Source organism: Dendrobates tinctorius, unplaced genomic scaffold (genome assembly GCF_039654945.1).
Source record: "Dendrobates tinctorius isolate UK_male_01 unplaced genomic scaffold, ASM3965494v1 ptg000011l, whole genome shotgun sequence".
Lineage (NCBI taxonomy): Eukaryota > Metazoa > Chordata > Amphibia > Anura > Dendrobatidae > Dendrobates > Dendrobates tinctorius.
The window spans coordinates 37,828,882-37,855,269 of record NW_027361679.1 but is presented as its reverse complement, the minus strand read 5'-3'; the positions used below and the strand labels follow the sequence as shown (position 1 = coordinate 37,855,269).

General features: G+C 44.9%; 1 protein-coding gene across 2 annotated transcripts in view; it reads left to right on the top strand.

Annotated features, from left to right (window-relative positions):
• The window catches only part of NUP54 (nucleoporin 54), an 85,157-nt gene extending 58,990 nt beyond the window's left edge, over positions 1 to 26,167 (top strand). For both annotated transcript variants that reach the window (XM_073541209.1, XM_073541200.1), the window contains 7 exons: positions 15,739 to 15,935; positions 17,529 to 17,583; positions 19,106 to 19,199; positions 19,306 to 19,413; positions 23,774 to 23,893; positions 24,081 to 24,191; positions 25,352 to 26,167. In XM_073541209.1, coding sequence (XP_073397310.1) covers positions 15,739 to 15,935; positions 17,529 to 17,583; positions 19,106 to 19,199; positions 19,306 to 19,413; positions 23,774 to 23,893; positions 24,081 to 24,191; positions 25,352 to 25,480 — 814 coding nt within the window. In that variant the 3' untranslated portion in view covers positions 25,481 to 26,167. The remainder of the gene's footprint in view (positions 1 to 15,738; positions 15,936 to 17,528; positions 17,584 to 19,105; positions 19,200 to 19,305; positions 19,414 to 23,773; positions 23,894 to 24,080; positions 24,192 to 25,351) is intronic.
• The last annotated feature ends 221 nt before the right edge of the window (positions 26,168 to 26,388 follow it).

Genomic DNA, 26,388 nt, shown 5'->3' with positions numbered 1-26,388 from the left:
AGCTCACTCTTTCCTATACGCTGTTTGCGTTTCCTGTGGGGTCAGGCTGCCTAAGGCGCAGCCGGGTAAATTTTGCGAAGCCTGTGAGTCGGAGCGAGCCCAGGAGCCCCCCATTGTTGCAGAGCCCAGGGGTCAGGACCCCCCAGAATGGGCAGTGTCTTTATCGCATTCTATGATGTCCCTTACGAAGGCAATTGAGTCCCTTCGGGGCCCGGGCAGGGTCAAGGATGGTGGTCTGCCAGCGGAAGACAGCTCGTCCACGTCTCAGGACCCTTCGTCCGTTAGGGGCCGCTCCAGCACCAGACAAGCTCATGGTAAGAGAGCTCGTTCTCCGTCGGCCGGGCCCTCTGGGGAGTCGGCGGCGTTTTTTAGGGCATCTCGTTCCCTGTCGCCAAGCTCAGAAAGCGATCAGGACGAGGGCGAGGAGGAGGAGGAGGAGGAAGCCTGGAATCCAGAAAGCCTGGGATACCAGGACTCGGTGGACAGCCTCATTGAGGCGGTCAACCAGACTTTAGAGATCGAGGATGATGTGTCCACGGCCTCAGGTCACAAGGTCTCCTTCAAGAAAACCAGGCGTCCGCATAGAAGGTTTGCCACACATCCGGAGTTCGAGGAGCTAGTCCAGAAACATAGGGAACACCCGGATAAGCGCTTTGCAATGCAAAAGGCGCTGCAAGCAAAGTATCCGTTTCCTCCTGAACTCCATAAAGGGTGGGTGGAGTCGCCAGTAGTGGACCCACCGGTGTCACGTTTAGCATCAAGATCGCTATTGTCGATACCCAGCGGTTCTTCTATTAAGGACCCAACTGATCGCCTCATAGAGGGGCTTGCCCGCTCAGTGTATGAGGCAGCAGGGTCGGCTCTGGCCCCCTCCTTTGCGGCTACCTGGGTGGCTAAGGCCATGGTTTCATGGGCAGACACTCTGCATAGGGCCCTCCAAGACAGGGATCTGCCCGCGGAAATCTTGGAGGTGACAAATCAGATATCAGGAGCGAGTGATTATCTCGTCGGCGCCGCTCTGGATGCGGCCGAGTGTTCTGCTGTGGCAGCAGCAAATGCGATCGCTGTAAGGCGAGCATTATGGCTGAGATTATGGAAAGCGGATTCTATCTCTAAAAAATCCTTGACCTCATTGCCTTTTCAAGGCAATCGGTTGTTCGGTGAAAAGCTTGATAAGCTTATCTCAGAAGCCACAGGGGGGAAGAGTAGTTTTCTACCGCAGCAGAAGAGTTGGCCGGCATTCAGGCAGACGCAGAGGCGTTTTCGGCCCTTTCGTAGCTCCTGGAGGTGGACTTCGGCCAGGGCATCCACCTCCGCAAATGATGGTCAGATTAGAGAAAGGCAAGTTTCTTACAGGGCCAATCCGCTGGGTAGAGGCCGAGGCCGTTTGCCCAGAGCGAGGGGGGCCAGATCACAAAAGCCTCCAGCAAAATGACTCGAGGCACTTCGTACCTACGGACGACAGAGTGGGCGGACGCCTACTAAGGTTCAGCCACGTTTGGGTCGCAGTGGCACGCGACGCTTGGGTGGCAGAACTGATATCGTCCGGGTACAAGATAGAGTTTGTCGGACTCCCGCCACGGCGTTTCTTCCGTTCCCGGCTCTCCGGAACAGAATCGCAGGCGGAAGGTCTGTTGCAGGCTATAATGACGCTACAGCGCAACGGGGTCATTGTCCCAGTGCCGAAAAGCGAAGAGACGCAAGGTTTTTACTCCAACCTGTTTTCAGTCCCCAAAAAGGACGGGACAGTAAGGCCAGTACTGGATTTAAAGATCCTGAACAAGTTTATCAGGGTCAGGCGATTCCGGATGGAATCCCTCCGTTCGGTCATTTCAGCCATGGATCCAGGGGAATTCCTGGCCTCGATCGATGTGCAGGATGCATATCTACACATCCCGATTTTTCCTCCACACCAGAGGTTCCTGCGTTTTGCGATCGGAGGGCGACATTTCCAATTTGTTGCTCTGCCTTTCGGTCTGGCCACTGGCCCCAGAGTCTTTACAAAGATAATGGCGGTGGTTATGGCCATCCTGCATGCTCGGGGCATAACGGTACTACCCTACCTGGACGACCTTTTGGTAAAGGGGCCGTCGTTTCAGGCGTGCCAGGAGAATGTCGGTATCACTCTGGATACCCTGGCCCGCCTAGGTTGGCTGATCAATCGGAACAAGTCGTCCTTGGTTCCGGCTCAGAGAATCGTATTTCTAGGCATGGTTTTCGACACCTCCCAGGGGCTGGTGATCCTCCCTCAGGACAAGGCGCAAAGGATCAAACAGGGGGTACGGAACCTTCTTCAGCCGGGCTCCAGATCCATCCGGTACGGCATGAGTGTGTTGGGCAGAATGGTGGCGGCGATGGAGGCAATCCCGTTTGCCCAGTTCCATCTCCGTCCGCTTCAACATGCGCTCTTGTTAGCATGGGACCGAAGGCTGCTTTCCCTCAATCATCGGTGCAGTTTGTCTCCACCGGTCCGACGGTCGCTCCAGTGGTGGACTCGCGACTCGTCTCTGGTTCAGGGGAAACCCTTTCCCCCGGAACAGTGGTTGGTGGTGACGACCGATGCAAGCCTGCAGGGTTGGGGAGCAGTTTTCCAGAGTCACACAGCCCAGGGGCGGTGGTCCTTTCGGGAGGTAATTCTCCCGATCAACATTCTGGAGATACGGGCAATACGATTGGCCCTGCAACATTTTCAGCGTTGGCTGACAAACCGGCCGGTGCGCGTTCAGTCGGACAATGCTACAGCGGTAGCGTATGTGAACCATCAGGGGGGCACGCGCAGCCAGGCAGCCATGCGCGAGGTCGGGCTGGTACTGCGTTGGGCCGAGAAAAACCACGTGGTAATTTCAGCAGTGCACATTCCGGGAATCGAAAACTGGGCGGCGGATTTTCTCAGCCGACAGGGGGTCGCGGCAGGGGAGTGGTCCCTGCACCCCGAGGTTTTTCAACAGATCTGCCAACGGTGGGGGACACCAGACGTGGACCTTATGGCATCCAGAGAGAACGCCAAGATTCAAAGGTTCGTCGCTCGATCCCTCGACCCGCAGGCAATCGCAGCAGACGCTCTGGTGCTTCCGTGGAGCCAGTTTCGGCTCCCGTACTTGTTCCCCCCGCTACCTCTGCTTCCAAGAGTCATCAGAAAGATAAGGAGAGAGAAGGTTCCAGCAATTCTGCTGGCCCCAGACTGGCCTCGGCGGGCCTGGTATGCAGATCTGGTTCAACTAGTGGTGGACGTACCCTGGCGTCTCCCAGATCGGCCGGACTTACTGTCCCAGGGGCCGATCTGCCATCCGAACTTAGGGGCCCTGTGTTTGACGGCGTGGCCATTGAATCTTGGCTGTTAACACAGGCAGGATTCAGGCGCGATGTGGTGGCCACGATGGTGAGTGCCCGAAAGCCTTCCTCGGCGAAGGTATATCATCGGACTTGGGAAGTGTTTTTCCGTTGGTGTAGGGATCGCGGAGTGGCTCCTCTGGTTTTTTCGATCCCCAACGTACTGGCTTTTCTGCAGGCAGGGCTGGACGCGGGATTGGCTCCGAGTTCGCTCAGAACGCAAGTCTCGGCCCTGTCGGTGCTTTTCCAACGAAAGGTCGCTTCGGTCTGGCAGGTTAGGACGTTTATGCAAGGGGTCGCACATTTAGTACCCCCCTATAAGGCACCGATGGAATCATGGGACCTGAACTTAGTGCTCAGGGCCCTTCAGGAGCCTCCCTTCGAACCGTTACAAGAAGTCTCCTTACCTTACCTGTCCAGGAAGGTCGTTTTTCTGGTAGCGATAACATCTATTAGGCGGGTTTCGGAACTGGCGGCTTTATCTTGTAAACCGCCGTTCCTGACTTTTTATAAGGATAAAGTAGTTTTAAGGCCAGCTCCCCCCTTCTTGCCGAAGGTTGTCTCTGCATTCCATATCAACGAAGACATTGTCTTACCCTCGTTTTGCCCGGCACCGGTGCATAGGGTAGAAAAGGCATTGCACACCCTGGATCTGGTAAGAGCCCTTAGGAGGTATGTGACAAGGACAGCGCCATTCCGCCAGACAGACTCTCTATTCGTGATTCCAGAAGGGCGGCGGAAGGGACTCGCTGCGTCCAGAGCGACTTTGGCCAGATGGGTTCGTCTGACAGTCCAAGAATCATATCAAATCAGTGGCACGCCGGTTCCGGCAGGGATCAAGGCACACTCGGCTCGAGCAGTGGGTGCCTCATGGGCACTGCGACACCAGGCTTCAGCGGAACAGGTGTGCAAAGCAGCTACCTGGTCCAGTTTGCATACGTTTGTCAAACATTATAACGTACATACCCAGGCATCCTCGGATGCAAGCCTGGGAAGAAAGATTCTCCAGGCAGCAGTTGCGCACCTCTAATCAGGGGCGCAAAATAGCATGGATTGGGTGAGCTAAGATCCCGCCCAGGGACTGCTTTAGAACGTCCCACAGTCTCTGTGTCCCCCAATGAGACGAAGGAGAAACATGGATTTTTGTGAGTACTCACCGTAAAATCCTTTTCTCCGAGACGCTCATTGGGGGACACAGCACCCACCCTATTAGCCAGTTGGCATCTGTTTATTTTGAATTATACAAATCCTTATGTAAGGATCAGGGTGGTCCCTTTTTCAGACGTATAATTTCTTGCCTGAGTTTAAGGCGCGTTCTCCTACTGCTTATGCACTAAACTGAGTTACGCCCGGTCTGGGGGCGAGGGTGTATGCGGCGGAGGAGGAGCTAACTCTTTTTTTGTATACTTAGTGTCAGCCTCCAGACGGCAGAAGCACACACCCCACAGTCTCTGTGTCCCCCAATGAGCGTCTCGGAGAAAAGGATTTTACGGTGAGTACTCACAAAAATCCATGTTTCATCCTTCACATATTCTCATAGGTTTCAGCTAGTCACTGTCACATTTAATGTATGATTATGCTTTTATTTTACTTGTATTTTAATTTTTTCCTTTTCTCTCCTTGCTTTAATTTTTATTTTAATATATATTTTAATTACTTTTTCTACTCATTATTCACTTATTTTTATCCCTTGTATATTTGTAAGCATCACACATTTAGACTGTCCAAACCTTCCCAAGTCCACAATAGTGATATATAATCCTCACTGCATTGATACTTTTATAATCTCACCTTTCTGTATTGTGTCCTGGTTAGTTACCTTACTACATCATCCCCTGATAGTCCAGTGCGCATGCGCTGCTCCGGCTTCACCCGGACCTTCCCGAAGTGCTCACGTGGCCCGCCGGCGTCCTCGTCTGCTAAGCAGCGGTGGAACGCTTGCGGTCTAGGAGTGCAGGAGGAAGTGCCCTACTAGGGGTCAGCCTTGATCGACGCATGGTCCGATACGGAAGCTTGTTACACGTCATATTCCCAGTCACTTTGTGATTGGCTGATGGTTTTATATATGCTAACCTTGTTGCCAAGATTAGCCACACCTACTGATGAAAATACAAAGGAAACACGCGTAGGGGCGGCAGGCAGGGATCCTACTAAGTACATCATGCCTGTAAGTTTTCACTTAATATTCATCGCTGCACTTTTTTTTTTTTTTTTAATCAGATAAATTTTTATTTATGATAACAATTACATCATATACATGACATCAAGCAATTGTTCACATATAAACATGTTTTTATAAACAAAAACAAAACTCCTCCCTCCCTTTCCCCCCCATCCCCCCTCCGAGATCCCTTCAGTGCCTTCCCCGTTCCTCGTCCAGTACTCTTTCCAACATCCATATATAGTTATGTAATGTGAATATCTTCCATATCCCAATACGTCCCTCCCACCCCTCTAACTCCATTCTACCCATGGCTGACATATCTTGTGAAACACCTCAAGTTTATTTGTCTTAGTGTAAATACTTTTTTCCAATGAATTTATATGCTCCGCCTGCGCAAGAAAGTCCCGTCTAGTCGGAGGCTCCTCTCTGATCCAAAACCGGGCAATCAATTTCCTTGCTATGAACAACAGTCTAGCAATCGCAAGTTTGACCATAGCCGCCGCTGCCAATTCTTCCACAAAGCCTAAAATACAGATCAAAGGGTCTCTGGGGATTACACATTTATATATCCATTCGATCCGATTCAGTACAACTGGCCAGTATGTAGACAATCTAGGGCAACACCACAACATGTGCATCATATCTGCCCGTTCCTGTGAACACCGTGGACAATCGGAATCAGACCTCAAACCCATCTTGAACAATCTATCAGGAGTTCTGTAAGCTCTATGAATTACGTACAGCTGAGACATCCTCCCAGGTTCGCTCATAGAAATCTTAGGCACATATTCTAAAATAGATTCCCATCTATCATCACTTATTTCTCCCAATTCAGCCTCCCATTTCACTCTAGCCTTGATGGGATGACTGATTAGAAATGTAAATAATAAATCTCTATACACTTCTGAGATTGCCCCCTTCGTCTCGCTGTTCCCCAAAATGGAGGCCAGCGTGACATCAATCTGGACCTCAACAGGCCTCCTCCGACATTGCGACCGATACGCATGCTGAATTCTTTTATAATGATACATATTTGAGTGTGGAAGCTGGAACTCTGATTGTAGCTCCATGAATAATTTAAGTCTCCCCTGACCCACAAGCTGACCCATCCGTCTGATTCCTGCCTCTCTCCAAAGCCCAAATCCCTCCATTCGCTGGAATTCTTGTAAATTTATGTTATCCCACATTGGAGAGTATTTAGTAAGGCCCGTGACACCCCTAATCTGTTTAACTTTCTCCCATATCTTATGAATAAGGAGAACCGTAGGAAACCTAGAGCCAAATTTTAAAAACTGCCCCCCTTCCAGGCTCTCTCCCAAAGGCCATTTCTCAAACAGCTTTCTCAAACTACTGGGCGATTGTTCCTGTCCCGTCTCCTCCCCCCATCCTCCCATATGTTGACATTGTGCTGCTAAAAAATATACCCAGGGATTAGGAAGCGCCACCCCCCCCGTCCTCTTTCGGCCTCTGCAACGTTTCTTGTTTAAACCGTGGGCTTTCCCCCCCCCATATTAGGTCGCCGAACAGCGATTTAATTTTACAGAACCTACTCTGTGGGATCCAAATAGGAGAATTATGCAGTACATACAGCAGCTGCGGCATCACAATCATTTTTAAAAGATTTACCCTTCCAATCACCGAAAGATGTAATTTATTCCACGCCGAAATCTTGGAACGAACTTTTTGTAGCAGAGGGCTTAAATTAAGTTCTTCAAAACTACTCAAAGGGAGGGCGATCTGTATCCCCAGATATTTAAATCTCAAAACTACTCTCAATTTCGGTGATATTCCAACCTCCCCAATATCTCCATCTACTGTATCAATGGGCATGATGCACGATTTATCCCAGTTAATTTTGAGTCCAGAAAATTCTCCGAATTCCTCAATTAATGCCATCGCATTATCCAAGTTCTCCCCCGAGTCCCCCAGGTATAGCAGAATATCATCAGCGTACAGAGACACCTTCTCCTCCTTCCTTCCATAAACAAATCCCTTTATCTCCTGTGTATCCCTTATTTTAATAGCTAGGGGTTCCACGGCGAGGGCAAACAGCAACGGAGATAATGGGCATCCCTGTCTCGTACCCCTATGTAGTGAGAAACTATCGGATAATTTATTGTTTACTCTGATTTTTGCCGTCGGAGAGGAATACAGCAACCCCACCCAAGACATAAACCTAGGCCCGAACCCAAAGCCCAACAGGACCGACCACAAGTACTTCCATTCTACACAGTCAAAAGCCTTATGGGCATCCAAAGACACTACCACTCTTTTTCCAGCATTATCGGCCGGAATTTGCATATTTAAATATAATCTTCTTAGATTGATTGCTGTAGATTTATTGGGCATAAAACCCGATTGATCTGGGTGAATTATTTTAGCCACCACACGGGTCAACCTGTTGGCCAAGGCCTTTGCCAATATCTTAATATCTGTCGTAAGAAGTGAAATCGGTCTGTAGGACTCCGGATCCAAAGGGTCTCTATCGGCTTTAGGAATGACCACAACAATGGCCTCTCTCATAGAAGTAGGCAGCTGTCCCCTCTCCAACGACTCATCAAATACCTTCACCAATTTAGTTATTACTTCTTCATTTAGTATTTTATAGACCTCCGTTGGAATAACATCTGCCCCCGGGGCCTTATTACCCGCCATGTGCGCCAATGCCACCCTCAACTCCTCTGCCGTAAGCGGCCTATCCATCCACTCTCTATCTTCATCCCCCAATCTAGGAAGCTCAATCGTCCCCAAATAACTGTCCATCTCCTCTTGACCTTTATGTGTCTGTGAGGAGTATAACTCACTGTAAAACTGTTTAAATACTTCCAAAATTTGATCCCCCTGTGAAACCACGGTACCTTCCTTATTTTTAATTGCATATACATGGGAAGATTCCCGTTGTGCCGACGCCATCACTGAGAGCAGGTGCCCCACTTTTTCACCCTCTGCGTAGAATGCCTCATTCTGAAACGCCCGCCGTCTCTCCGCCTTACGGATATGAAGTTTATTAACTTCCAATTGGGCCACTTTCATGCGGGTCTGCGTATCTGTATTACACTGCGCACCCAATGCCTCCTCCGCTGCCCTTAGTTCCTACATCACTGCTTTGTCTTGATTTTGAGACTTAGTCTTATATCGACATACTTCTCTGAATAAAATCCCTCTCAAAAAGGCCTTCATAGTATCCCAGACTATATGGCCCTCAGCACTGCCTTCATTTATCCTAAAAAATTCTCCCAATTCTTCTCCCACCTTTCCCATATCCAGCAACCGTAACCAAAAGGGGTGAATTTTCCATCCCATTCCTGTCAACCTCCCTTGCCCTTCCAATTGTAGAGACACCTCCAGTTGGCAATGATCCGATAGGGACCCTGGGCAGATATTCCACTTCCTGTACCAAGTCATCCATTCCCTCATTTCCTAAAGCCACATCAATACGAGATAAAGATGCGTATGTCGCCGAATAACATGAATAAGTATATTTCTCCATATTCCGAACTCTCCACAAATCTATCCAACCAATCTCCCTCATGTAGTTTCCAAAAGGTGTCACCTCCCCCCCTTCCCACCCCCCGTATGTTTACCTTTATCCCAATGATCATTTGCAATATTATTTACATCGCCGATTACAAGCAGCGGGACTCCCATCCATTTCCCAGATAAGTCCAGAATTTCCTGTATCTTTTTTCTAGAGAATGGTGGAGGGATATACAAGGACACAATACATAATCTATTCAAAATTCTGCATACAATAAACACGTATTGCCCGTCCCTATCTATTATAGCCTCCACTTCTTCGTATGGAGTAGAATTGTGGATTAACACCGACACTCCCCTTGCATAGGCCGAATACGTCGAGTGATAAGCCTTCCTCACCCATCTTTTTTGTAGCATTGCGACTTTATCCTCTACCAGGTGTGTCTCTTGGAGGCAAATCACTGAGGGCCTCAGCTTCAGCAGATATTGTAAAATTGCAACCCGTTTTGAAGCGTTAGCGAGACCCCTAACGTTCCAGCTTAGAATCTTAATTCTATCCCCCATAATATGTTGCAATCCCAAACATTAGACACGTTATAGGTAGAATCTCGATCCTCCCCCCCACCTCCCCACCTCTACCCCCTTTCTCAACTTCCCAACTGGAATAAACTCCCCTCCCTCCCCCTCCCCCTCCCAAAAAATTAGTTGTCTCCCACAGCCTTTAAGCTGATAAGAATTCTCTCTCCCTCTCTATTTGAGAACCAGTAGGGCGTTTTAACAGCCTAACGATACAAGCTCTGTATTCCAACTACCCTCCCGTCCACATTAATCCAACTGCAATAAGCGTTGCGCCGCCGAACACAACCTTCTTAAACCAACATGGCATTGCTTCATCTCAAAGATGACCATTAACTTAGTAATTTCAAACTAAATCACAGTTAGTCACTGTTTCAACATCACTCAGAGTATGCTTCAACGGGTCCGTCCCGCTCTGATATTTTGTATATTAGAGTCAAGCCAGAGTGTCGCCTCCTCTGGGTTCTGAAAAAAGTGCACCTGGTCCAAAGCTGCGACTCTCAGTTTAGCTGGGTAGATCATCGAGTAGCGCACATCTATGTCTCGTAGTCTTCTTTTAACTTCTCCAAACGTCATCCGGAGCTTCTGGACTGCTGCAGAATAATCTGGGTAAATGGAGATGCGATTGCCATGTATGGTAAGTTCCGCATGGGTCCTGGCTTTCCTCAGCAGAGTGTCTCTATAATTCAAAACTTTAGCCAAAATGACTCTTGGAGCTGATCCTGGGGGCAGGGGTCTGGTGGGCACCCGATGCGCTCTTTCAACAGAAAACATTTTGGTAAGGTTGTCCCCTCCCACAGTATTCTTCAACCATGACTCAATGTACTCAGTGGGATTATTGCCCTCTGCTTTTTCTGGCACCCCCACAATCCCCAAGTTACTCCTGCGGGAGCGGTTCTCCAAATCATCAGTTTTAAATTCCAGCTCAGCTATACGTTGCATATACTTCTTTTCCCTTTTCAACAGTTCATTAACCTGGTCCTCCGCACTTCCCACACGTTCTTCCACCACCTCCACTCTCTGTTCAACTTTGCGCACTGCAGCGTTAATCGCAGCCATCTCCCCCTTTAAATCATCCACACGACCATTCAGAGCTGCAAGGGAAGATTTGTTGTACATTACCACAGAGAATATGTCCTTGAGCGTCGGCTCTGCTACATCCAGTGTGTCCGGCTGCTCAAGCTGGTCAGTACATGCAGCCACCTCAGGGGATCTCCATTCCTCCCCACCACTCTGTGGCTGGCCCCCTCCTTCCTGCTGTGTTTCATCGCTGCACTTTAGTTCATTTGGAATGCTGTCTTTGTATTTTTTCTGCACTATTCAGCACTTTATTACGGTACATAGATTGTGACATGCACTTAAGTGTGGTAACCATGTTCTTTGGTTGATTATTGCCATTCAGCACTGGCTATAGCAAATTCTCAACACCATGAGTGATTATTTACACCTTGTCTATTATTTTGCTTTGTTTGCACATGACTAACTGATTCTAATATTATAATTTTTGCTGGTTGTGATTTATATGTTCTGGCTATTCCCCTATAGTCCTGCTTTGGCAGCATGATTCTATTTGTTGTTTATTGTTTGTAATTTATGCTAATAAAATTTAGAACTTTGGTATAAAGATACCGTATATACTTGTGTGTGTGTGTGTGTATAAGCCGACCCTCCCCCCCCCCCCCCCTAATTTTGCCACAAAAAACTGGGAAAACTTATTGACTCACGTATAAGCCTAGGGTTAAATGGTGGTCCGAGAAGATGCTCCATAGATAAAACCCCCTCATATGCTGCTGCACAAGGGTTAATGCTGGCCCAAGAAGATGCTCCATAAATACCCTCCATATGCTGCTGCACAAGAGTTAATGCTGCCCCATAAATACCCCCCATATGCTGCTCCACAAGGGTTAATGCTGGCCCAAGAAGATGCTCCATAAATACCCCCCATATGTTGCTCCACAAGTGTTAATGCTGCCCCATAAGATGCTCCATATATACCCCTTATTTGCTGCTGCAATAAAAAAAAAAAGACATACCTCTCCGTCGCTGGGTATATTCACCTGTCCCTGTTCCATTGCCATCCACCGCTGTGTCTCCCGACTCTCTGCAGTGATAGCAGAGGATGCACTGACTACGTCATCGCGCCCTCTGCCGTCACAGCAGGAGGACCGGAGAGACAGCGGTGCACGGCTTGGAACGGGGACAGGTGAATATCACTCTGCCCCCGTCATACTCACCCCTACTAGCTAAAGGTCTTCTCTGCAGCGGCAGCCCCTGCTTCTCCCTCTGCTGTCTGCTTCCTGCATTCAGCTGGTCACGTGGTACCGCTCATTAAATATGCGCATATTCATGAGTTTAATGAGCGGTAGCATGTGACCGCTGAATGCAGGAAGCAGACGGCAGAGGGAGATGCAGAGGCTGCAGAGAAGTGCCAGGAGAGGTGAGTATGATCTCTGACACCCCCACCCCCCTGTATATGACGCACGTATAAAGCCGAGAGGGGGACTTTCAGCCCCCAAAAAAATGGACTGAAAATCTCGGCCTATATGCGGGTATATACGGTACTCTTGTTTCCTCTTTGCTATATTTAGCTGTTAGGGTTTGTGTATATAATTAGATCCTGAAAAGAAGAAAAAAAAAAAAATATATATATATATATTTTTTAGGTTTTGGTGTTTGTGAAGCCATAAAAATGTAAATGCCTACTATTACACATACAGTATGAATGAAAGGGTTTGTCAAAAGCCCCAATGTGTTTTATTAGTATCTAGTTCAAAATCGCCTAAATATTACCTTAAAGTGAACCTGTCAACAGGATTTTGATAAGTAGCCTATAGCCATTGTCAGGTTGCAGCTGTTATACTGATTAAAATGAGACCTTTGGTGAAGAAATCCACCTTGTGGTTCTTGTGCAATGAAAGACCTGCCAACAGGCCTACCCCAAAGCACAGGCATGTTCCTCATCATAGAGACAGACTGTTTGGGACGGCCTGTGGGCATGTCTCTTTTTGGTTAGAGCAGGAAGATAAGAATCTGCCTACAGTCCCCAACCCCCACCCCCACCCCGGGAGCATAGGCATATCATTAGCTGCAAACTTCTAATACTAATTACACAAGAACCACATGATGAATTTCTTCACCCCAGTATCATTTTAATCAGTATAATACTGCCTCCCTGACAGTGTCTGTAGGTTACGGTACTTTGCAAATTTTGCTGACAGGTTCGCTTTAATGCCATTCTACCTCTGGTAGATCTGACCTATGTGTTTTTTAGATGTATAGTGAGGAAGTATGTATAAATTTGACCAACCCCTTTGAGTTAGGTTCCTTAACTCTCAAAATAATATTTCATAGAGTGGTGTCTGCACTTGTACACTCTCCGTCGACTTTGTCCTTTTTTTCTTGCAGCCACTTAAAAAAAAAAAAAAAAAATGATTTATTCAAAACAGATGGTTTACTTTTTGGATACTCTGGCTGGTTTTGATCTAGAATAATCAGAAAAATCAGAATAGGGCATGATGTGGATTTAACAGGACAATCATTTCGCTCCATTTTATAGGAGACACTAAGACATATATATACATACATACACACACACTACCGTTCAAAAGTTTAGAGTAACTTAGAAATTTCCTTATTTTTGAAAGAAAAGCACAGTTTTTTCCAATGAAGTTAACATTAAATGATTCAGAAATACTCTATCCATTGTTAATGTGGTAAGTGACTATTCTAGCTGCAAACGTCTGGTTTGTAATGCAATATCTTCATAGGTGTATAGAGGCACATTTCCAATAACCATCATTCCAGTGTTTTTATGGTACTTTGTGTTTGCTAACTGTGTAAGAAGGCTAATGGATGGTTAGAATACTCTTGAAAACCCCTGTGCAAGTATGTTAGCACAGCTGAAAACAGTTTGACTGATTAGAGAAGCTATAAACCTCACCTTTCTTTGAGCTACTTGAGAATCTGGAGCATTACATTTGTTGGTTCCATTAAACTCTCAAAATGGCCAGAAAAAAAGAACTTTCATGTGAAACTCGACAGTCTATTCTTGTTCTTAGAAATGAAGGCTATTCCATGTGAGAAATTGCCAAGAAACTAAGGATTTCCTACAACGGTGTGTACTACTCCCTTCAGAGGAGACCACAAACAGGCTCTAACCAGAGTAGAAAGAGAAGTGGGAGGCCCCACTGCACAACTGAGCAACAAGACAAGTACGTTAGTCTGTAGTTTGAGAAATCGATGCCTCACAGGTCCTCAACTGGCAGCTTCATTAAATGGTACACGCAAAACGCCAGTGTCAACGTCTACAGTGAAGAGGCGACTCTGAGATGCTGGCCTTCAGGGCAAAGTGGCAAAGAGAAATCCATATCTGAGACTGGCTAATAAAAGGAAAAGATTAATATGGGTAAAAGAACACAGACGTTGGACAGAGGAAGATTGGTAAAAAATGTTATTGACAGACGAATCCAAGTTCGAGGTGTTTGGATCACACAGAAGAACATTTGTGAGACGCAGAACAACTGAAAAGATGCCGGAAGAGTGCCTGATGCCATCTGTCAAGCATGGTGGAGGTAATGTGATGGTCTGGGGTTTCTTTGGTGCTGGTAAAGTGGGAGATTTGTACAAGGTAAAAGGGATTTTGAATAAGGAAGGCTATCCATTTTGCAACGCCATGCCATACCCTGTGGACAGCGCTTGATTGAAGCCAATTTCATACTACAACAGGACAATGACCCAAAGCACACCTTCAAATTATGCAATAACTATTTAGGGAAGAAGCAGGCAGCTGGTATTCTATCTGTAATGGAGTGGCCAGCTCAGTCACCCGATCTCAACCCCATTGAGCTGTTGTGGGAGCAGCTTGACCGTATGGTACGCAAAAAGTGTCCAAGCCAAACCAACTTGTGGGAGGGGCTTCTGGAAGCATGGGGTGAAATTTCTCCAGATTACCTCAGCAAATTAACTGCTAGAATGCCAAAGGTCTGCAATGCTGTAATTGCAAATGGAGCATTCTTTGACAAAAGCAAAGCTCGAAGGAGAAAATTATTATTTCAAATAAAAATCTTTTTTTTAACCTATTCAATGTCTGGACTAGACTTTAAATTCATTCGGCAACTCATTTGATTAATAAAATTATGAGTTTTCATGGAAAACACAAAGTTGTCTGGGTGACCCCAAACTTTTGAATGGTAGTGTGCATACATACGTGCATACATTCACATCACATAGGATACACTAAGACTGCTGTTTGTACATTAGATAGGAGACACTGGGATAGGTGTATATACATCACATAGGAGACACTATGACTGCTTTATACATCACGTATGATACTCTGTGATTGGTGTATACACCACATAGGATACCCAGAGGCTGCTGCATACCTCACATAGGACACACTGCTTTATACGTCACGTAGAATACACTGAATTCTTTGAACACCATATAGGATACCTGGAGACTGCTGCACCAAGAACATAGGAGACACTGTGACTGCTGCATACATCACATAGTACAGGAGCGCAGAACATGCTAACTCTGCCCACAAAAAGTGTCCTGGTACTGGCACTGCAGTCCACCAGGAATATGACCAAGGGCCTGACAAAATGGTTTCAGACCGATGTTATCCACCTCTGAAATTAAATGGATCCTTTTTAAAACAGAAATCCACAAAAAATATCTTTAACTTTTAAATATTTTTTTTTTCATTTGGAAAACTACGCAGTTCGTTTTGGATTTTAGTATTTGTTTTAACACTATAATAACCAGTCACAGCAGTAAAATATGTGGCATTACTGGCCTGGTTAGGGTACAATACAGAAATATCGGCAACTTGATATAGATGAGGGAAAATATCTCACGCGCTCTGCAGTGTGCTGTGCATTAACTCAGATGTATGTCTCTCTATATATAATATATATATATATATAATCTGTGTGTGTATATAGCTGTATGGGTGGGAATACTGGTTAATATGCAGAACTGGACTTTGAGCATTTTACGGACCCCGTTTTACTTCTTTAGCTTCTTAGTCTGTTTCCGACCTTCTCTTTCTGAGTAACTTGCTTGTGGGAGCTCTAGTATTACTTTTATGTCCTACCTGTACACTGTCCGAGTCCCATTTGCATTCTGATTCATGCAGTGACTTTCTTTTTTCTCGTTCCAAATTGTTTCATCGCTTTACTTTGTAGAACAGAGGTAATCATCTATGTAGTGGAGCGCTCACCTAACGGCACTTCCCGAAGAGTTTCAGCTACTGTTTTAAACAACCACTTTGAGCAAAACAATATCAAATCGCATTTGCAGCAACTTGGAGTCACTTTAACCATTGCCCGAACCGAGTTGTCCCCAGCACAGATCAAACAGCTTCTTCAAAATCCACCAGCTGGTAAGAAATTCTACCTAGCCGGATCGATAATCCTAGATGTGTGTGCATGATATTTGTGTATTATCATTTCTGATAATACATTTTGCCTTTCAGTTAGGGCTCGTTCAGGTACAAGTTTTTCACATGAGATTTCCATACATGTTTTTCACTTATATATCTAATGCCTATATGGGGCTGTTCTTCACAAGTCCATGTAATTTTGTGGACTGAGTGGTCCTCACTAAAACGCAGAGACCTATTCAATTTTGATTCAATCATGGAACAAACTCGCCAATGCAAATCTGTTGGTCCGTGAAAAAATTAGACTGCACTCTGCCATCTATGCTGTCTGATTTTCATTTTTGTTCAGTAGGAGAAGCTTTAAAAAAGCTTCTCCTACAGGAAAAAAAAACCCTGAAAAAACTGATGTTAAAGCAGAAACATTGACCAAACAGTGATGAAAATCTGATCCAACATGCTGATGGATATCCGTTTTTTTTCTTGAGTACAAGAAAAATTACTGAAAATCATATGAGCTCTTAGCTGTATATTACTTCCTATTTGACTCTTGATTTAATTGCTGACTATACTTTAAGGGGATATTATTATTATTATTATTATTATTATTATTATTATTATTATTCATTTATATAGCGCCACTTATTCCATGGCGCTTTACAGGGAAAAGTGGAAATATAGACAAGTACAATAAACATGTGCAGGACAAGGGGGATATCCGGAACTATTTTTTTATTTTTACAATGTACCTAAGAACGAACAGGCAGGTATTCGCTAACTACCTGCCTGTTGTGCCTGGCGCCAAACACTGCTGATATTCGGAGGCTGTCACTGAAGTCACATTGACAGAGCAGCATCTTCTCTTCCGCTCTGCTCTGTTGATGGGCCATGCTGATTGACAGTCGGCTCCCTGCTAACCTGACTGCAGGAAGCCGGCTGTCAATCAGCATGACACTGACAGTCACGCCCATCGATGAAGAGGAAGAGCTGCTTTGCTGACATGAAGCAGCTGAATCATTGGCAGGAGTAGTTGGTGACTGCTCTGAGCCAGTGCCACATAGAACTGGCAGGTAGTTGCCAACTACCTGTATGTTACTTTTCATGGCCATAGTAAAAAAATATCCTTTACAACTTACCTTAGGCTAGTTTCACACTAGCGTTCTTGTGCGCAGGGTCGCCCCGCCCCCGGCCCCTCTGGTCAGTTCCTCCTCTGATTGCATGAGGCTGCATGCACTGGTGCACTGGTCTGTGTTGCATTTTTGTGCTCTGGGCGCAGCGCCAGCAAAATCAGACCAGCGCACAATCAGCGTATCCAGCGCTAAATATAGGATACGCTGATCGCATGCAGCCTCATGCGATCAGAGGAGGAACTGACCTCTGGGGGCGGAGCTTAGCGGCGGCCCTGCGCACAAGAACGCTAGTGTGAAACTAGCCTTAAATACACAATTGGACTGATTTTCTTTCACCCCAGGTTTTGTTATATTAACCCATTATTAAATTTTACCACTTGTTTGTTAAGTACACCACACTTTCACATTACACAAGGCAAGCTTTCTCATGATGCTAGTCCTCTTAATGTATTAATTTTATTTTAAGGTGTGGAGCCAGTCATTTGGGACCAAGCAAAAATTGATAATCCTGAACCAGATAGGTGAGTGTGTTTTGTGACATATTCCTTTTTTTATTCGATTATTTATTAATAAACCAATGTATTTGCCAACAATCCAGAATTTATGCGAGGCTTACATGTAATGCTAGTCACTTTTGTGCTGGTGTTTTACATTTGTTTACATCCTTAATAGAATTGAGTGACCCTCCTGTCACTTCTTGCATCATTCCCTTCTCTTAGGCTAGGTTCACATTGTGTTGGGGGCATCTGTTTAACGGATACGTTAAACGGATGCTCTAATGCAGATATCCTTTTTTTACATCATTTGTGACCATAGCGCTAACGTATGGTAGCAGTTCGTTACCATGCGCTACCATGCGTTAGCCCATACAGGTCTGTGCACAGCGAACACATCCGTTCACTGTGCGCTAGACCCGACGCACCCTCGGACGCTGCAGACTGCGTTCGAGGGTGCGTCATGAAGTGACGCATCCTCGCTAGCATGCCGATTTTGGCATGCATTAGGATGCGCTACTGTTATTGCGGTCAATGGCGGCGTTAACGCACCCGTTACATAGCGTTAGTACCACTATGTAATGGATGCGATCAGCGCATTGCCCGCAACGCAATGTGAACCCAGCCTCACCGGATCTTTGACTGTGTTCACATGTAGCAAATTAGTTGTGGCGTTTGTGTGTAGAATGCGCTGTGCTTTAGCTTTCTATCTGAATTGCTCTTAATAAAAACCAGTGCACATTTGAGGACATTCTTCATGGTTTCAAATCCACTACATGACTCATTTCTTGTCCCTTAAAAGGGGTGTTCTCAAGTTTGAAAGATATCTCCAAACCATGGCAGAAGATTCTCATCCCTGGTAATCTTACCACGTTGGTCTCTAGCGATCCTGAGAACCCCGGAGCTCTGGAGATCATCGGCTGAATTGATCGAAGGGTCTGTCATGTGCACCCCTGCTTTACTCATTCTAATTGGAAGATCAGCTGAGCGCTGTGCTTGGCAAGCTTCGGCGCTCCCAATAAGAATGCATTAAACGGTCGTGTGCATGATCAACCACTGCTCTATTTGACTGGGACTCTGTATCGCTGGAGGCCAAGATGGTCGAACCCCCAGTGACGGGAATGCTATCCCCTTTGCCAATGACATCACATTTACTGATATCTGCTGGGCCACTTGTGCTAGAAGGCGGTATCGTCCTAATTGTAGTACCAGATGATGGTTACTTTCCATTTCACTGTCAGTTACCAAACTGCTCTGAAACTGGATATCTGAGCTCCTACAGTTTATAAAACGTAGTGGAAGTAAAAACACCAGGCATTAAAACGCCTATGCATCGGCTGGATGGGAGATCTATGTATTGCTTATAGAAGATATCTGTAGAGCAACAACCATGGTGCTCACTGGTTCTAGGCTGTAATGAACAGCAGCTCCTTCTGCGTACTTAGATACATTTTTTGGATCAGTAAATTCTACCCAGATTTTCATATCTACTACCAGGGTTAATGAAGCTATACATTGGATTGCATGTTGTCTTTATTTTTCTCCCCAGACTGATTCCTGTTGCTATGGTTGGCTTCAAGGAACTTCTTAGAAGGTTAAAAGTACAGGATCAAATGATAAAGCAGCACCAGTCCAGGCTAGATGTAAGCTCGAGTCCAGTATTTCCTCTTTTTTTTTTTTTTTTTTTTTTTTTTCTTTAGTGAGATGATCTACTCATCTGCAAGTTCTGTGTTTAATTTCCAATTCTAGATTATATCCGAAGACATAAGTGAGTTACAGAAAAATCAGGCAACCACGATGGCAAAGATTGCACAGTACAAGAGGAAATTAATGGAACTCTCTCACAGAGTCCTTCAGGTACAAATGTGCTCTTGTTTGGGGAGGGAATAGTAGCATGTTAATCAGGCCAATTTTTATAATTCTCACCACTGTCCCTTTATGAGGTAATAACTCTGGAACGCTTCCATGGATTCCGGTGATTCTGACATCGTTTACTCGTGACATATTGTACTTCATGATAGTGGTAAAATTTCTTTGATATAACTTGCGTTTATTTGTGAAAAAAAACAGAAATTTGTTGAAAATTTTGCAATTTTTCAACTTTGAATTTTCATCCCCTTAAATCACAGAGATATGTCACATAAAATACTTAATAAATAACATTTCCCTCATGTTTACTTTATATCAGCACAATTTTGTAACCAATTTTTTTTGTTACGGAGTTATAAGGGTTAAAAGTTAATCAGCAATTTCTCATTTTTACAACACCATTTTTTTTTCTTTTTTTAGAGACCACAGCACATTTGAAGTCACTTTGAGGGGTCTATATGATAGAAAATACCCAATAGTGACACCATTCTAAAAACTGCACCCCTGAAGGTGCTCAAAACCACATTCAAGAAGATTATTAACCCTTCAGGTGCTTCACAGGAATTTTTGGAATGTTTTTTTTTAAATGAACATTTAACTTTTTTTCCCAAAAAATTTACTTCTGTTCCAATTTTTTTTAATTTCCCAAGGGTAACAGTAGAAATTGGACCCCAAAAGTTGCTCTGCAATTTGTCCTGAGTACGCTGATACCCAATATGTAGGGGTAAACCACTGTTTGGGCGCATGGTAGAGCTCGGAAGGGAAGGCACGCCGTTTTACTTTTTCAACGCAAAATTGGCTGGAATTAAGATCTGACACCATGTGACATTTGGAGAACCCCGATGTGCCTAAACAGTGGAAACTCCCCACAAGTGACCCCATTTTGGAAACTAGATCCCCTAAGGAACTTATCTAGATGTGTGGTGAGCACTTTGAACCCCCAAGTGCTTCACATAAGTTTATAACGTAGAGCCATAAAAATCATTTTTTTTGCAAAAATGATCTTTTTGCCCCCAATTTTTTTATTTTCCTAAGTTATTGTGCAAATTGTCCTGAGTACGCTGATACCCCATATGTGGGGGTAAACCATTGTTTGGACACATGGCAGAGCTCAGAGGGGAAGCGCCAGATTTTACTGTTATGGTTTGCCGGTATCATGACCCACTGGGAGAGCCCATGAGGTGCCAAAACAGCAGAAACCCTCCCCATAAGTGACTCGATCATACGAACTACACCTCTCAATGAATTCATCTAGTGGTGCAGTGATCATATTGACACCATGGATGTGTTATAGAATTTTATACCATTGGGCAGTGAGGACAAAATAACTACATTTTTACCACCAAAATTTTTTTTTAGCGAAAGATTTTACATTTTCACACAAGAAGTGGGTAAAAATGTCAACAAAATTTGTCCCACAATTTCAGCTGAACGTGGCAATACCCCATATGTGGCTGTACAGTGCTAATTAGCCATGCGGAGAGACTCGGGAGAAACGGAGCACTATTTGCCTATTCAAGTGAATGGGTCTGTGCAGATGTCAGTGTGTTTCCACGGACTGTGTGTCAGTGGGCAAAACACGACATACCTGTTTTTTAATGTCAGCACGGGCCATAAAACGTCCCACACACGTGCCTACACATAACACACATTGATGTTATCCATGTGACACGCATCGGCGTCAAGGGAGAAGCATTACAGTAAGCGCTGCTCCCCGGCGCCGGGTGCAGAACACGGCTCTCATCATTCTCCCTTGCTCTGCCGGGGTGAGCAGGGAAGAATGAGGAGTTACATTTGAGTGATAAAAGAGACAGCAGGCGGCGGCTGCGGGGATTATTACTCTCATCTGCCTACCTCTGCTGCTGCTAATAACAGTGACAGGAGGAGCGGCGGATGGGAGTACTCATCTTCCGCTCCTGCGCTGTAAATTCTGGTGCTTTGCCCGGCTCTTTCCACTTGCCCTGTAGCGGTGGCAAGTGGGGTAATATTTGTGGGCTTGAGGTCACATTTCAGGTGAAATCAAGCCCACGATTTAGTAATGGAGAGGCATCTATAAGACACCCTCATTACTAATCCTGTAGTTGTATTGTAAATAAACCCAGACACCGAGAATAAATCCTTTATTTGAAAAAATGACAGACTCCTTTATTAATCTCAAACCATACTTACAGCCATGCCTAATCCAGGCAAAGCCCTTGATCTCCTGTAATAAAAATAAAATAAGAAAGCAACGATATACCATACCTGTCCGTCATTGTGTCCCATGCTATAATCCATATCTGGGGATATATAGTTTTCAACCTGGACGGTGCTATGATGCCACCGTCCTGGCTGAAAACGAGGCACCATTTTTTTTTTTTTTTTTTTGTATTTATTTATTCTTGCAGAAGCTGACAGCTGAGGGTTGCAGCCCCCAGCTGTGAATTTTGTCTGGCTGGTTATCAAAAATAGGGGGAACCCACTCCATTTTTTGTTTTTTCTTTTAATTACCATATTTATATGCAGCGCAGGAGCCGCAGATGAATACTCCCATCCGCCGCTCCTGCTGTCACTGTTAGCAGCAGCAGGGGTAGGCTAATGGGAGTAATAGTTCCATCAGCCGCCGCCTGCTGTCTCTTTTATTACTGAAATGTAACTCCTCATTCTCCCCTGCTTGCGCCGATCGCCGGCAGAGCAGGGGAGAATGATGAGAGCCATGTTCAGCACCCAGCGCCATGGAACAGTGCTTACTTATAACACTTCTTCCCTGGCGTCTGTCCTTGTACTGATGCAGCACACGCATGCCACACATGTGCCGCAAGTATTATACACACGGACACTGACCTCTTCAAGACTGTAAATATCAGGACATGTGAAAAGAGGCATTATACTGGGTTTTTATGTTTGGCAGCTGTCACACGCTGCCAAACATATTACTTGGGTCATGTTCAGTAACCACCTATCTCATATGTCTTTACATAGTAAATTCTGTTCCTATTCATACTTCTAGGCTATGTGCACACGTAGCAGAACTCTCGCGGAAGTTACTGTGAGAATTCCGGAATTCCATTCCGTGGGAAAATCGCATTTTAAATGCCCGCGGAAAAACTAGTGATTTGCAAGCGTAATTAGCTTGCAGAATGCTAGCGTTTTCCAAGCAATCTGGAGCATCGCTTGGAGAACTGATTGACAGGTTGGTCACACTCGTCAAACAGTGTTTGACGAGTGTGACCAACTTTTTACTACTGAGGCTGCCTATGCAGCATCAGTAGTAAAAGATAAAATGTAAAAAAATAATAAAAAAAAATATTGTTATTCTCACCTTCCGGCGTCCCGCACAGCCTTCCCGCCTCTCTCCACACTCCCGGTCCCAGTAATCCTTTGCGCGAATGACCGCGAGACGTCGCGCTCCCGCGAGATCGCGACGCCATCGCGGTAATTCTCGCAAAGGATTACTGGGAACGAGAGTGTGGAGAGAGGCGGGAAGGCTGCGCAGCATGCCGGAAGGTGAGAATAACAATATTTTTTATTTTAATTCTATTTTTTACAGGGATTTGGTACCCAAAGCCCGGAGGACAGTCTCCTCTCCTCCGGACCGTGGGTACCATCCGTAAATGTTCTGCTTACATTTCGCATGTTGTGCACAGCCACATGCGGAAAGTAAGCAGAACAATGCATTCCTATGGGTGTGGGATCGCTGCGTTTCCGCTAAATTAATGAGCATGCTGCATTTTTTACCGCAAAGCGATTCTGCCGCGGAAAAAACCGCAGCATTAGCACAGCATTGCGAAATCCCATAGGATTGCATGGGATGCTTATTTTTCGCGGCAAAATCGCGCATTTAAAACCGCCGCTAAAAACTCGAAAACCACGACGTGTGAACTCAGCCTAAAAATGAAATTCCAATATCCCCGCTTATTGAGTCTAATTTGACACACTATGGGCACGATTCAATAAAGTAGCAAAGTTTGTATATAACTATTAGCTCCAGTTTTGCCCACCCAACAAATTCTTCAAAAGTTACTTCACTTTGCCAAAAGTGTTCCTTAGTTACTGACTGGAGTAACATTTCTGGTGAGGCGCACGAAGCGCCAGCTAATTCTTTAAGTGGTTAATATATTGGGCGCATCTTCCGCCACCTCGCACTGGCATCTTAATGAATCGGGCCATGCTCCGTGGCAACTTTAGGTTATATTTTATTTTTCTTGTTGCGATTTATTTGCTTGTACATTTTATTCACTTTATTTTTTTTGGGAATGAAAGTCAGTGACACATTTACTGATTTGTAGTTAAGATTGTGTTTAAAATAGTGATTATAAATAGTGATTATAAATAGTGATTATATAGACTTACACATGAATTTTATCAGGTCTTAATAAAGCAAGAAATTCAGCGGAAAGGTGGATTTGCCATTCAAGCCGAGGAGGAACAGCTTCGTGTGCAGCTGGACACTATCCAGTCTGAACTTAATGCACCCACTCAGTTCAAGGTAATGCCAGTCATTATATTCATGTTTATACATAAATGATTTTTTTCATTAGGAATACATAAATGATTTTTTTCATTAGGAATCTAATTGACGGTAGACAGGAGAGCAAGTATGAATTTTGTTGTATGCCTCTGTCTGTCTCCAGAGGCATTTACAGAATGACTTCACTGTCAGTTTTGCTTTGCAGGGTAGGCTTAATGAACTAATGTCCCAAATCAGAATGCAGAATCATTTTGGAGCAGTGCGATCTGAAGAAAAATATTATGTAGACGGAGATCTATTGAAGGAAATTAAGCAGGTAAAATTATATGACGACGTTTGCCATATAGTAGTTTTATACCATGCTGCTTTAGACTTTCATCTAAAATTTGCATAAGAATCCTCAAGAACATGGGTGACCAGCAGTGATAAGTCAAATGGCTAGCTGTTTGCAAAAGTCGTCAAAAAGTTATCCATTGAATAAGACCTCATTCAGACATTGGTGATTTTTAACGTATGCGGAAGAAAAAATGGTATGAATGTCGTAAGTGTTCGGTCAGTGTGTTGCTTTTTACCATCAGTGTTTCCTCAGTGATGTTTATGTATGGAAATATAGATTGCATAGCTTCTTCTATACATTGCTTTATTAATCACGGACAACACACAGATGGCTCATTGATGGCATCCATGTGCTGTCCATGATTTTCTTGGACCCACAGACTGATATGGATGATCTTCATCATATATATGTGTATATTTGTGTGTATGTATATCTATATCTTTTACTTCTATGGCGCCTGTAGTGTATGGTCCAGCCATCATAATAATAAATGAGTTTCATGTAAAGCAGCATGATCCGGTCACCAACCAGGTGACTGGCCCTATAGTAGTGACTGTATTAGCATTGTACCTACGGTAACTACTATTGGGCTATGTGCACACGTAATTTTTTTGGTGTGCGGATTTTGGAGAGAAAACCGCAGGTAAATCCGCAGGACAAAAGTCCTTCGGTTTATCTGCGGTTTTGCACCTCATAATGGATGAGGTGTAAAACTGCAGCATTCCTGCACCAAACAATTGACATGCTGCGGATTGTAAACCGCAGCAAAACCGCGCGGAAAAATCCACAGCATGTGCACAGCGTTTTTTAATTTCCATAGGAAATAAAGGTACTGTACAACGCAGCAGAAACGCTGCGGAACCACAGCAGAATCTGCACCGTGTGCACATACCCTTGCATGGTTATTTCATCCCATCAGTCCTATATAGACCCGGGTTGAGGCTGACTGTTAATGGCTAGGTTGAGCCTCAGGATTTAATACCATATGTTCTTTCAGGCAGACGTAGAATCTAACATTCAGACGTCTACCTTGCACACCTGTCTTCTACTTTTGATTGGATCCTTTTTTCTTTACTTTATCCTGCAAGATTACTACTGCCAAATGTGTTTAGATAATATTTTTTTTTCTATCCACTTAGCACTTAAAGCAACAACAAGAAGGACTGAGCCATTTAATCAGCATAATAAAGGATGACTTGGAAGACATCAAACTGATTGAGCAAGGACTGAGTGATAACGTGCACATACGTGGAGGAATGTTCAGTTGATGCAATAAACTCAATCTTTTTTTTTCTTGCGGACATACATTGTACTAAAAAGTATCATTTCATTTTCAGGAACAATAAGCCTTTGAACAGGTTCGGGTCCCCTTTTGGTAATAAAGAAATTGTATGCTGGACAGTGCAAAATAGATTCTCTTCTGAATTTTGCCATGTCCTTGTCATAGACCAGTCATTCGCCAAAAGTGTAAAGGTACTGTCACACTTAGCGATGTACCAGCGATCCCGACCAGCGATATGACGCGGTCAGGATCGCTGGTACATCAGTAAGTGGTCGCTAGTGAACTGCCACACAGGCAGATCTCACCAGCGACATCGCTGGGGACGGGGGTCGCTACTTACCTGTCACACCAGGCGATCCTGATGTCCTCCTGCCCGGCTCCACGCGTCGCTCGTCTCTCCACAGGAAGCGCCGCAGGAAGCTGACGACGAGAAACAGTCCTGGACGTTCTCGCGCGATCAGCGATAAGTTCTCCTTCCAAAACCGTGAATCCAAAAATCTAAATATTGCCTGATTTGGTACCACAATGGTGACATGCAGAAATTGAAAGCTATCAGATACCATCTTGGGCGTTGTAGTCAGTGTTGTTAGGACTACTATACATCAACACTGATTTTTTTTTTCTTTTATATTTTAATATGGAGTCTTATTGGTGAATAAATATTTTTCTTACAGATTATGTATATTTTATAACTTCAGTTTGTAAATACGCTGCTTCCTTATGCTGAAACATTTTCTAAAGGCGCTGTCACACTAAGCGAGATCGCTAGCGAGATCGCTGCTGAGTCCTTAGAATTGTGACGTTATAGCGATCTTACCAGCGAGATCGCTGTGTGTGACAGTGACCAGCGACCAGCCCCCCTGCCGGGTATCGCTGATCTTGCCCGAAATGTCT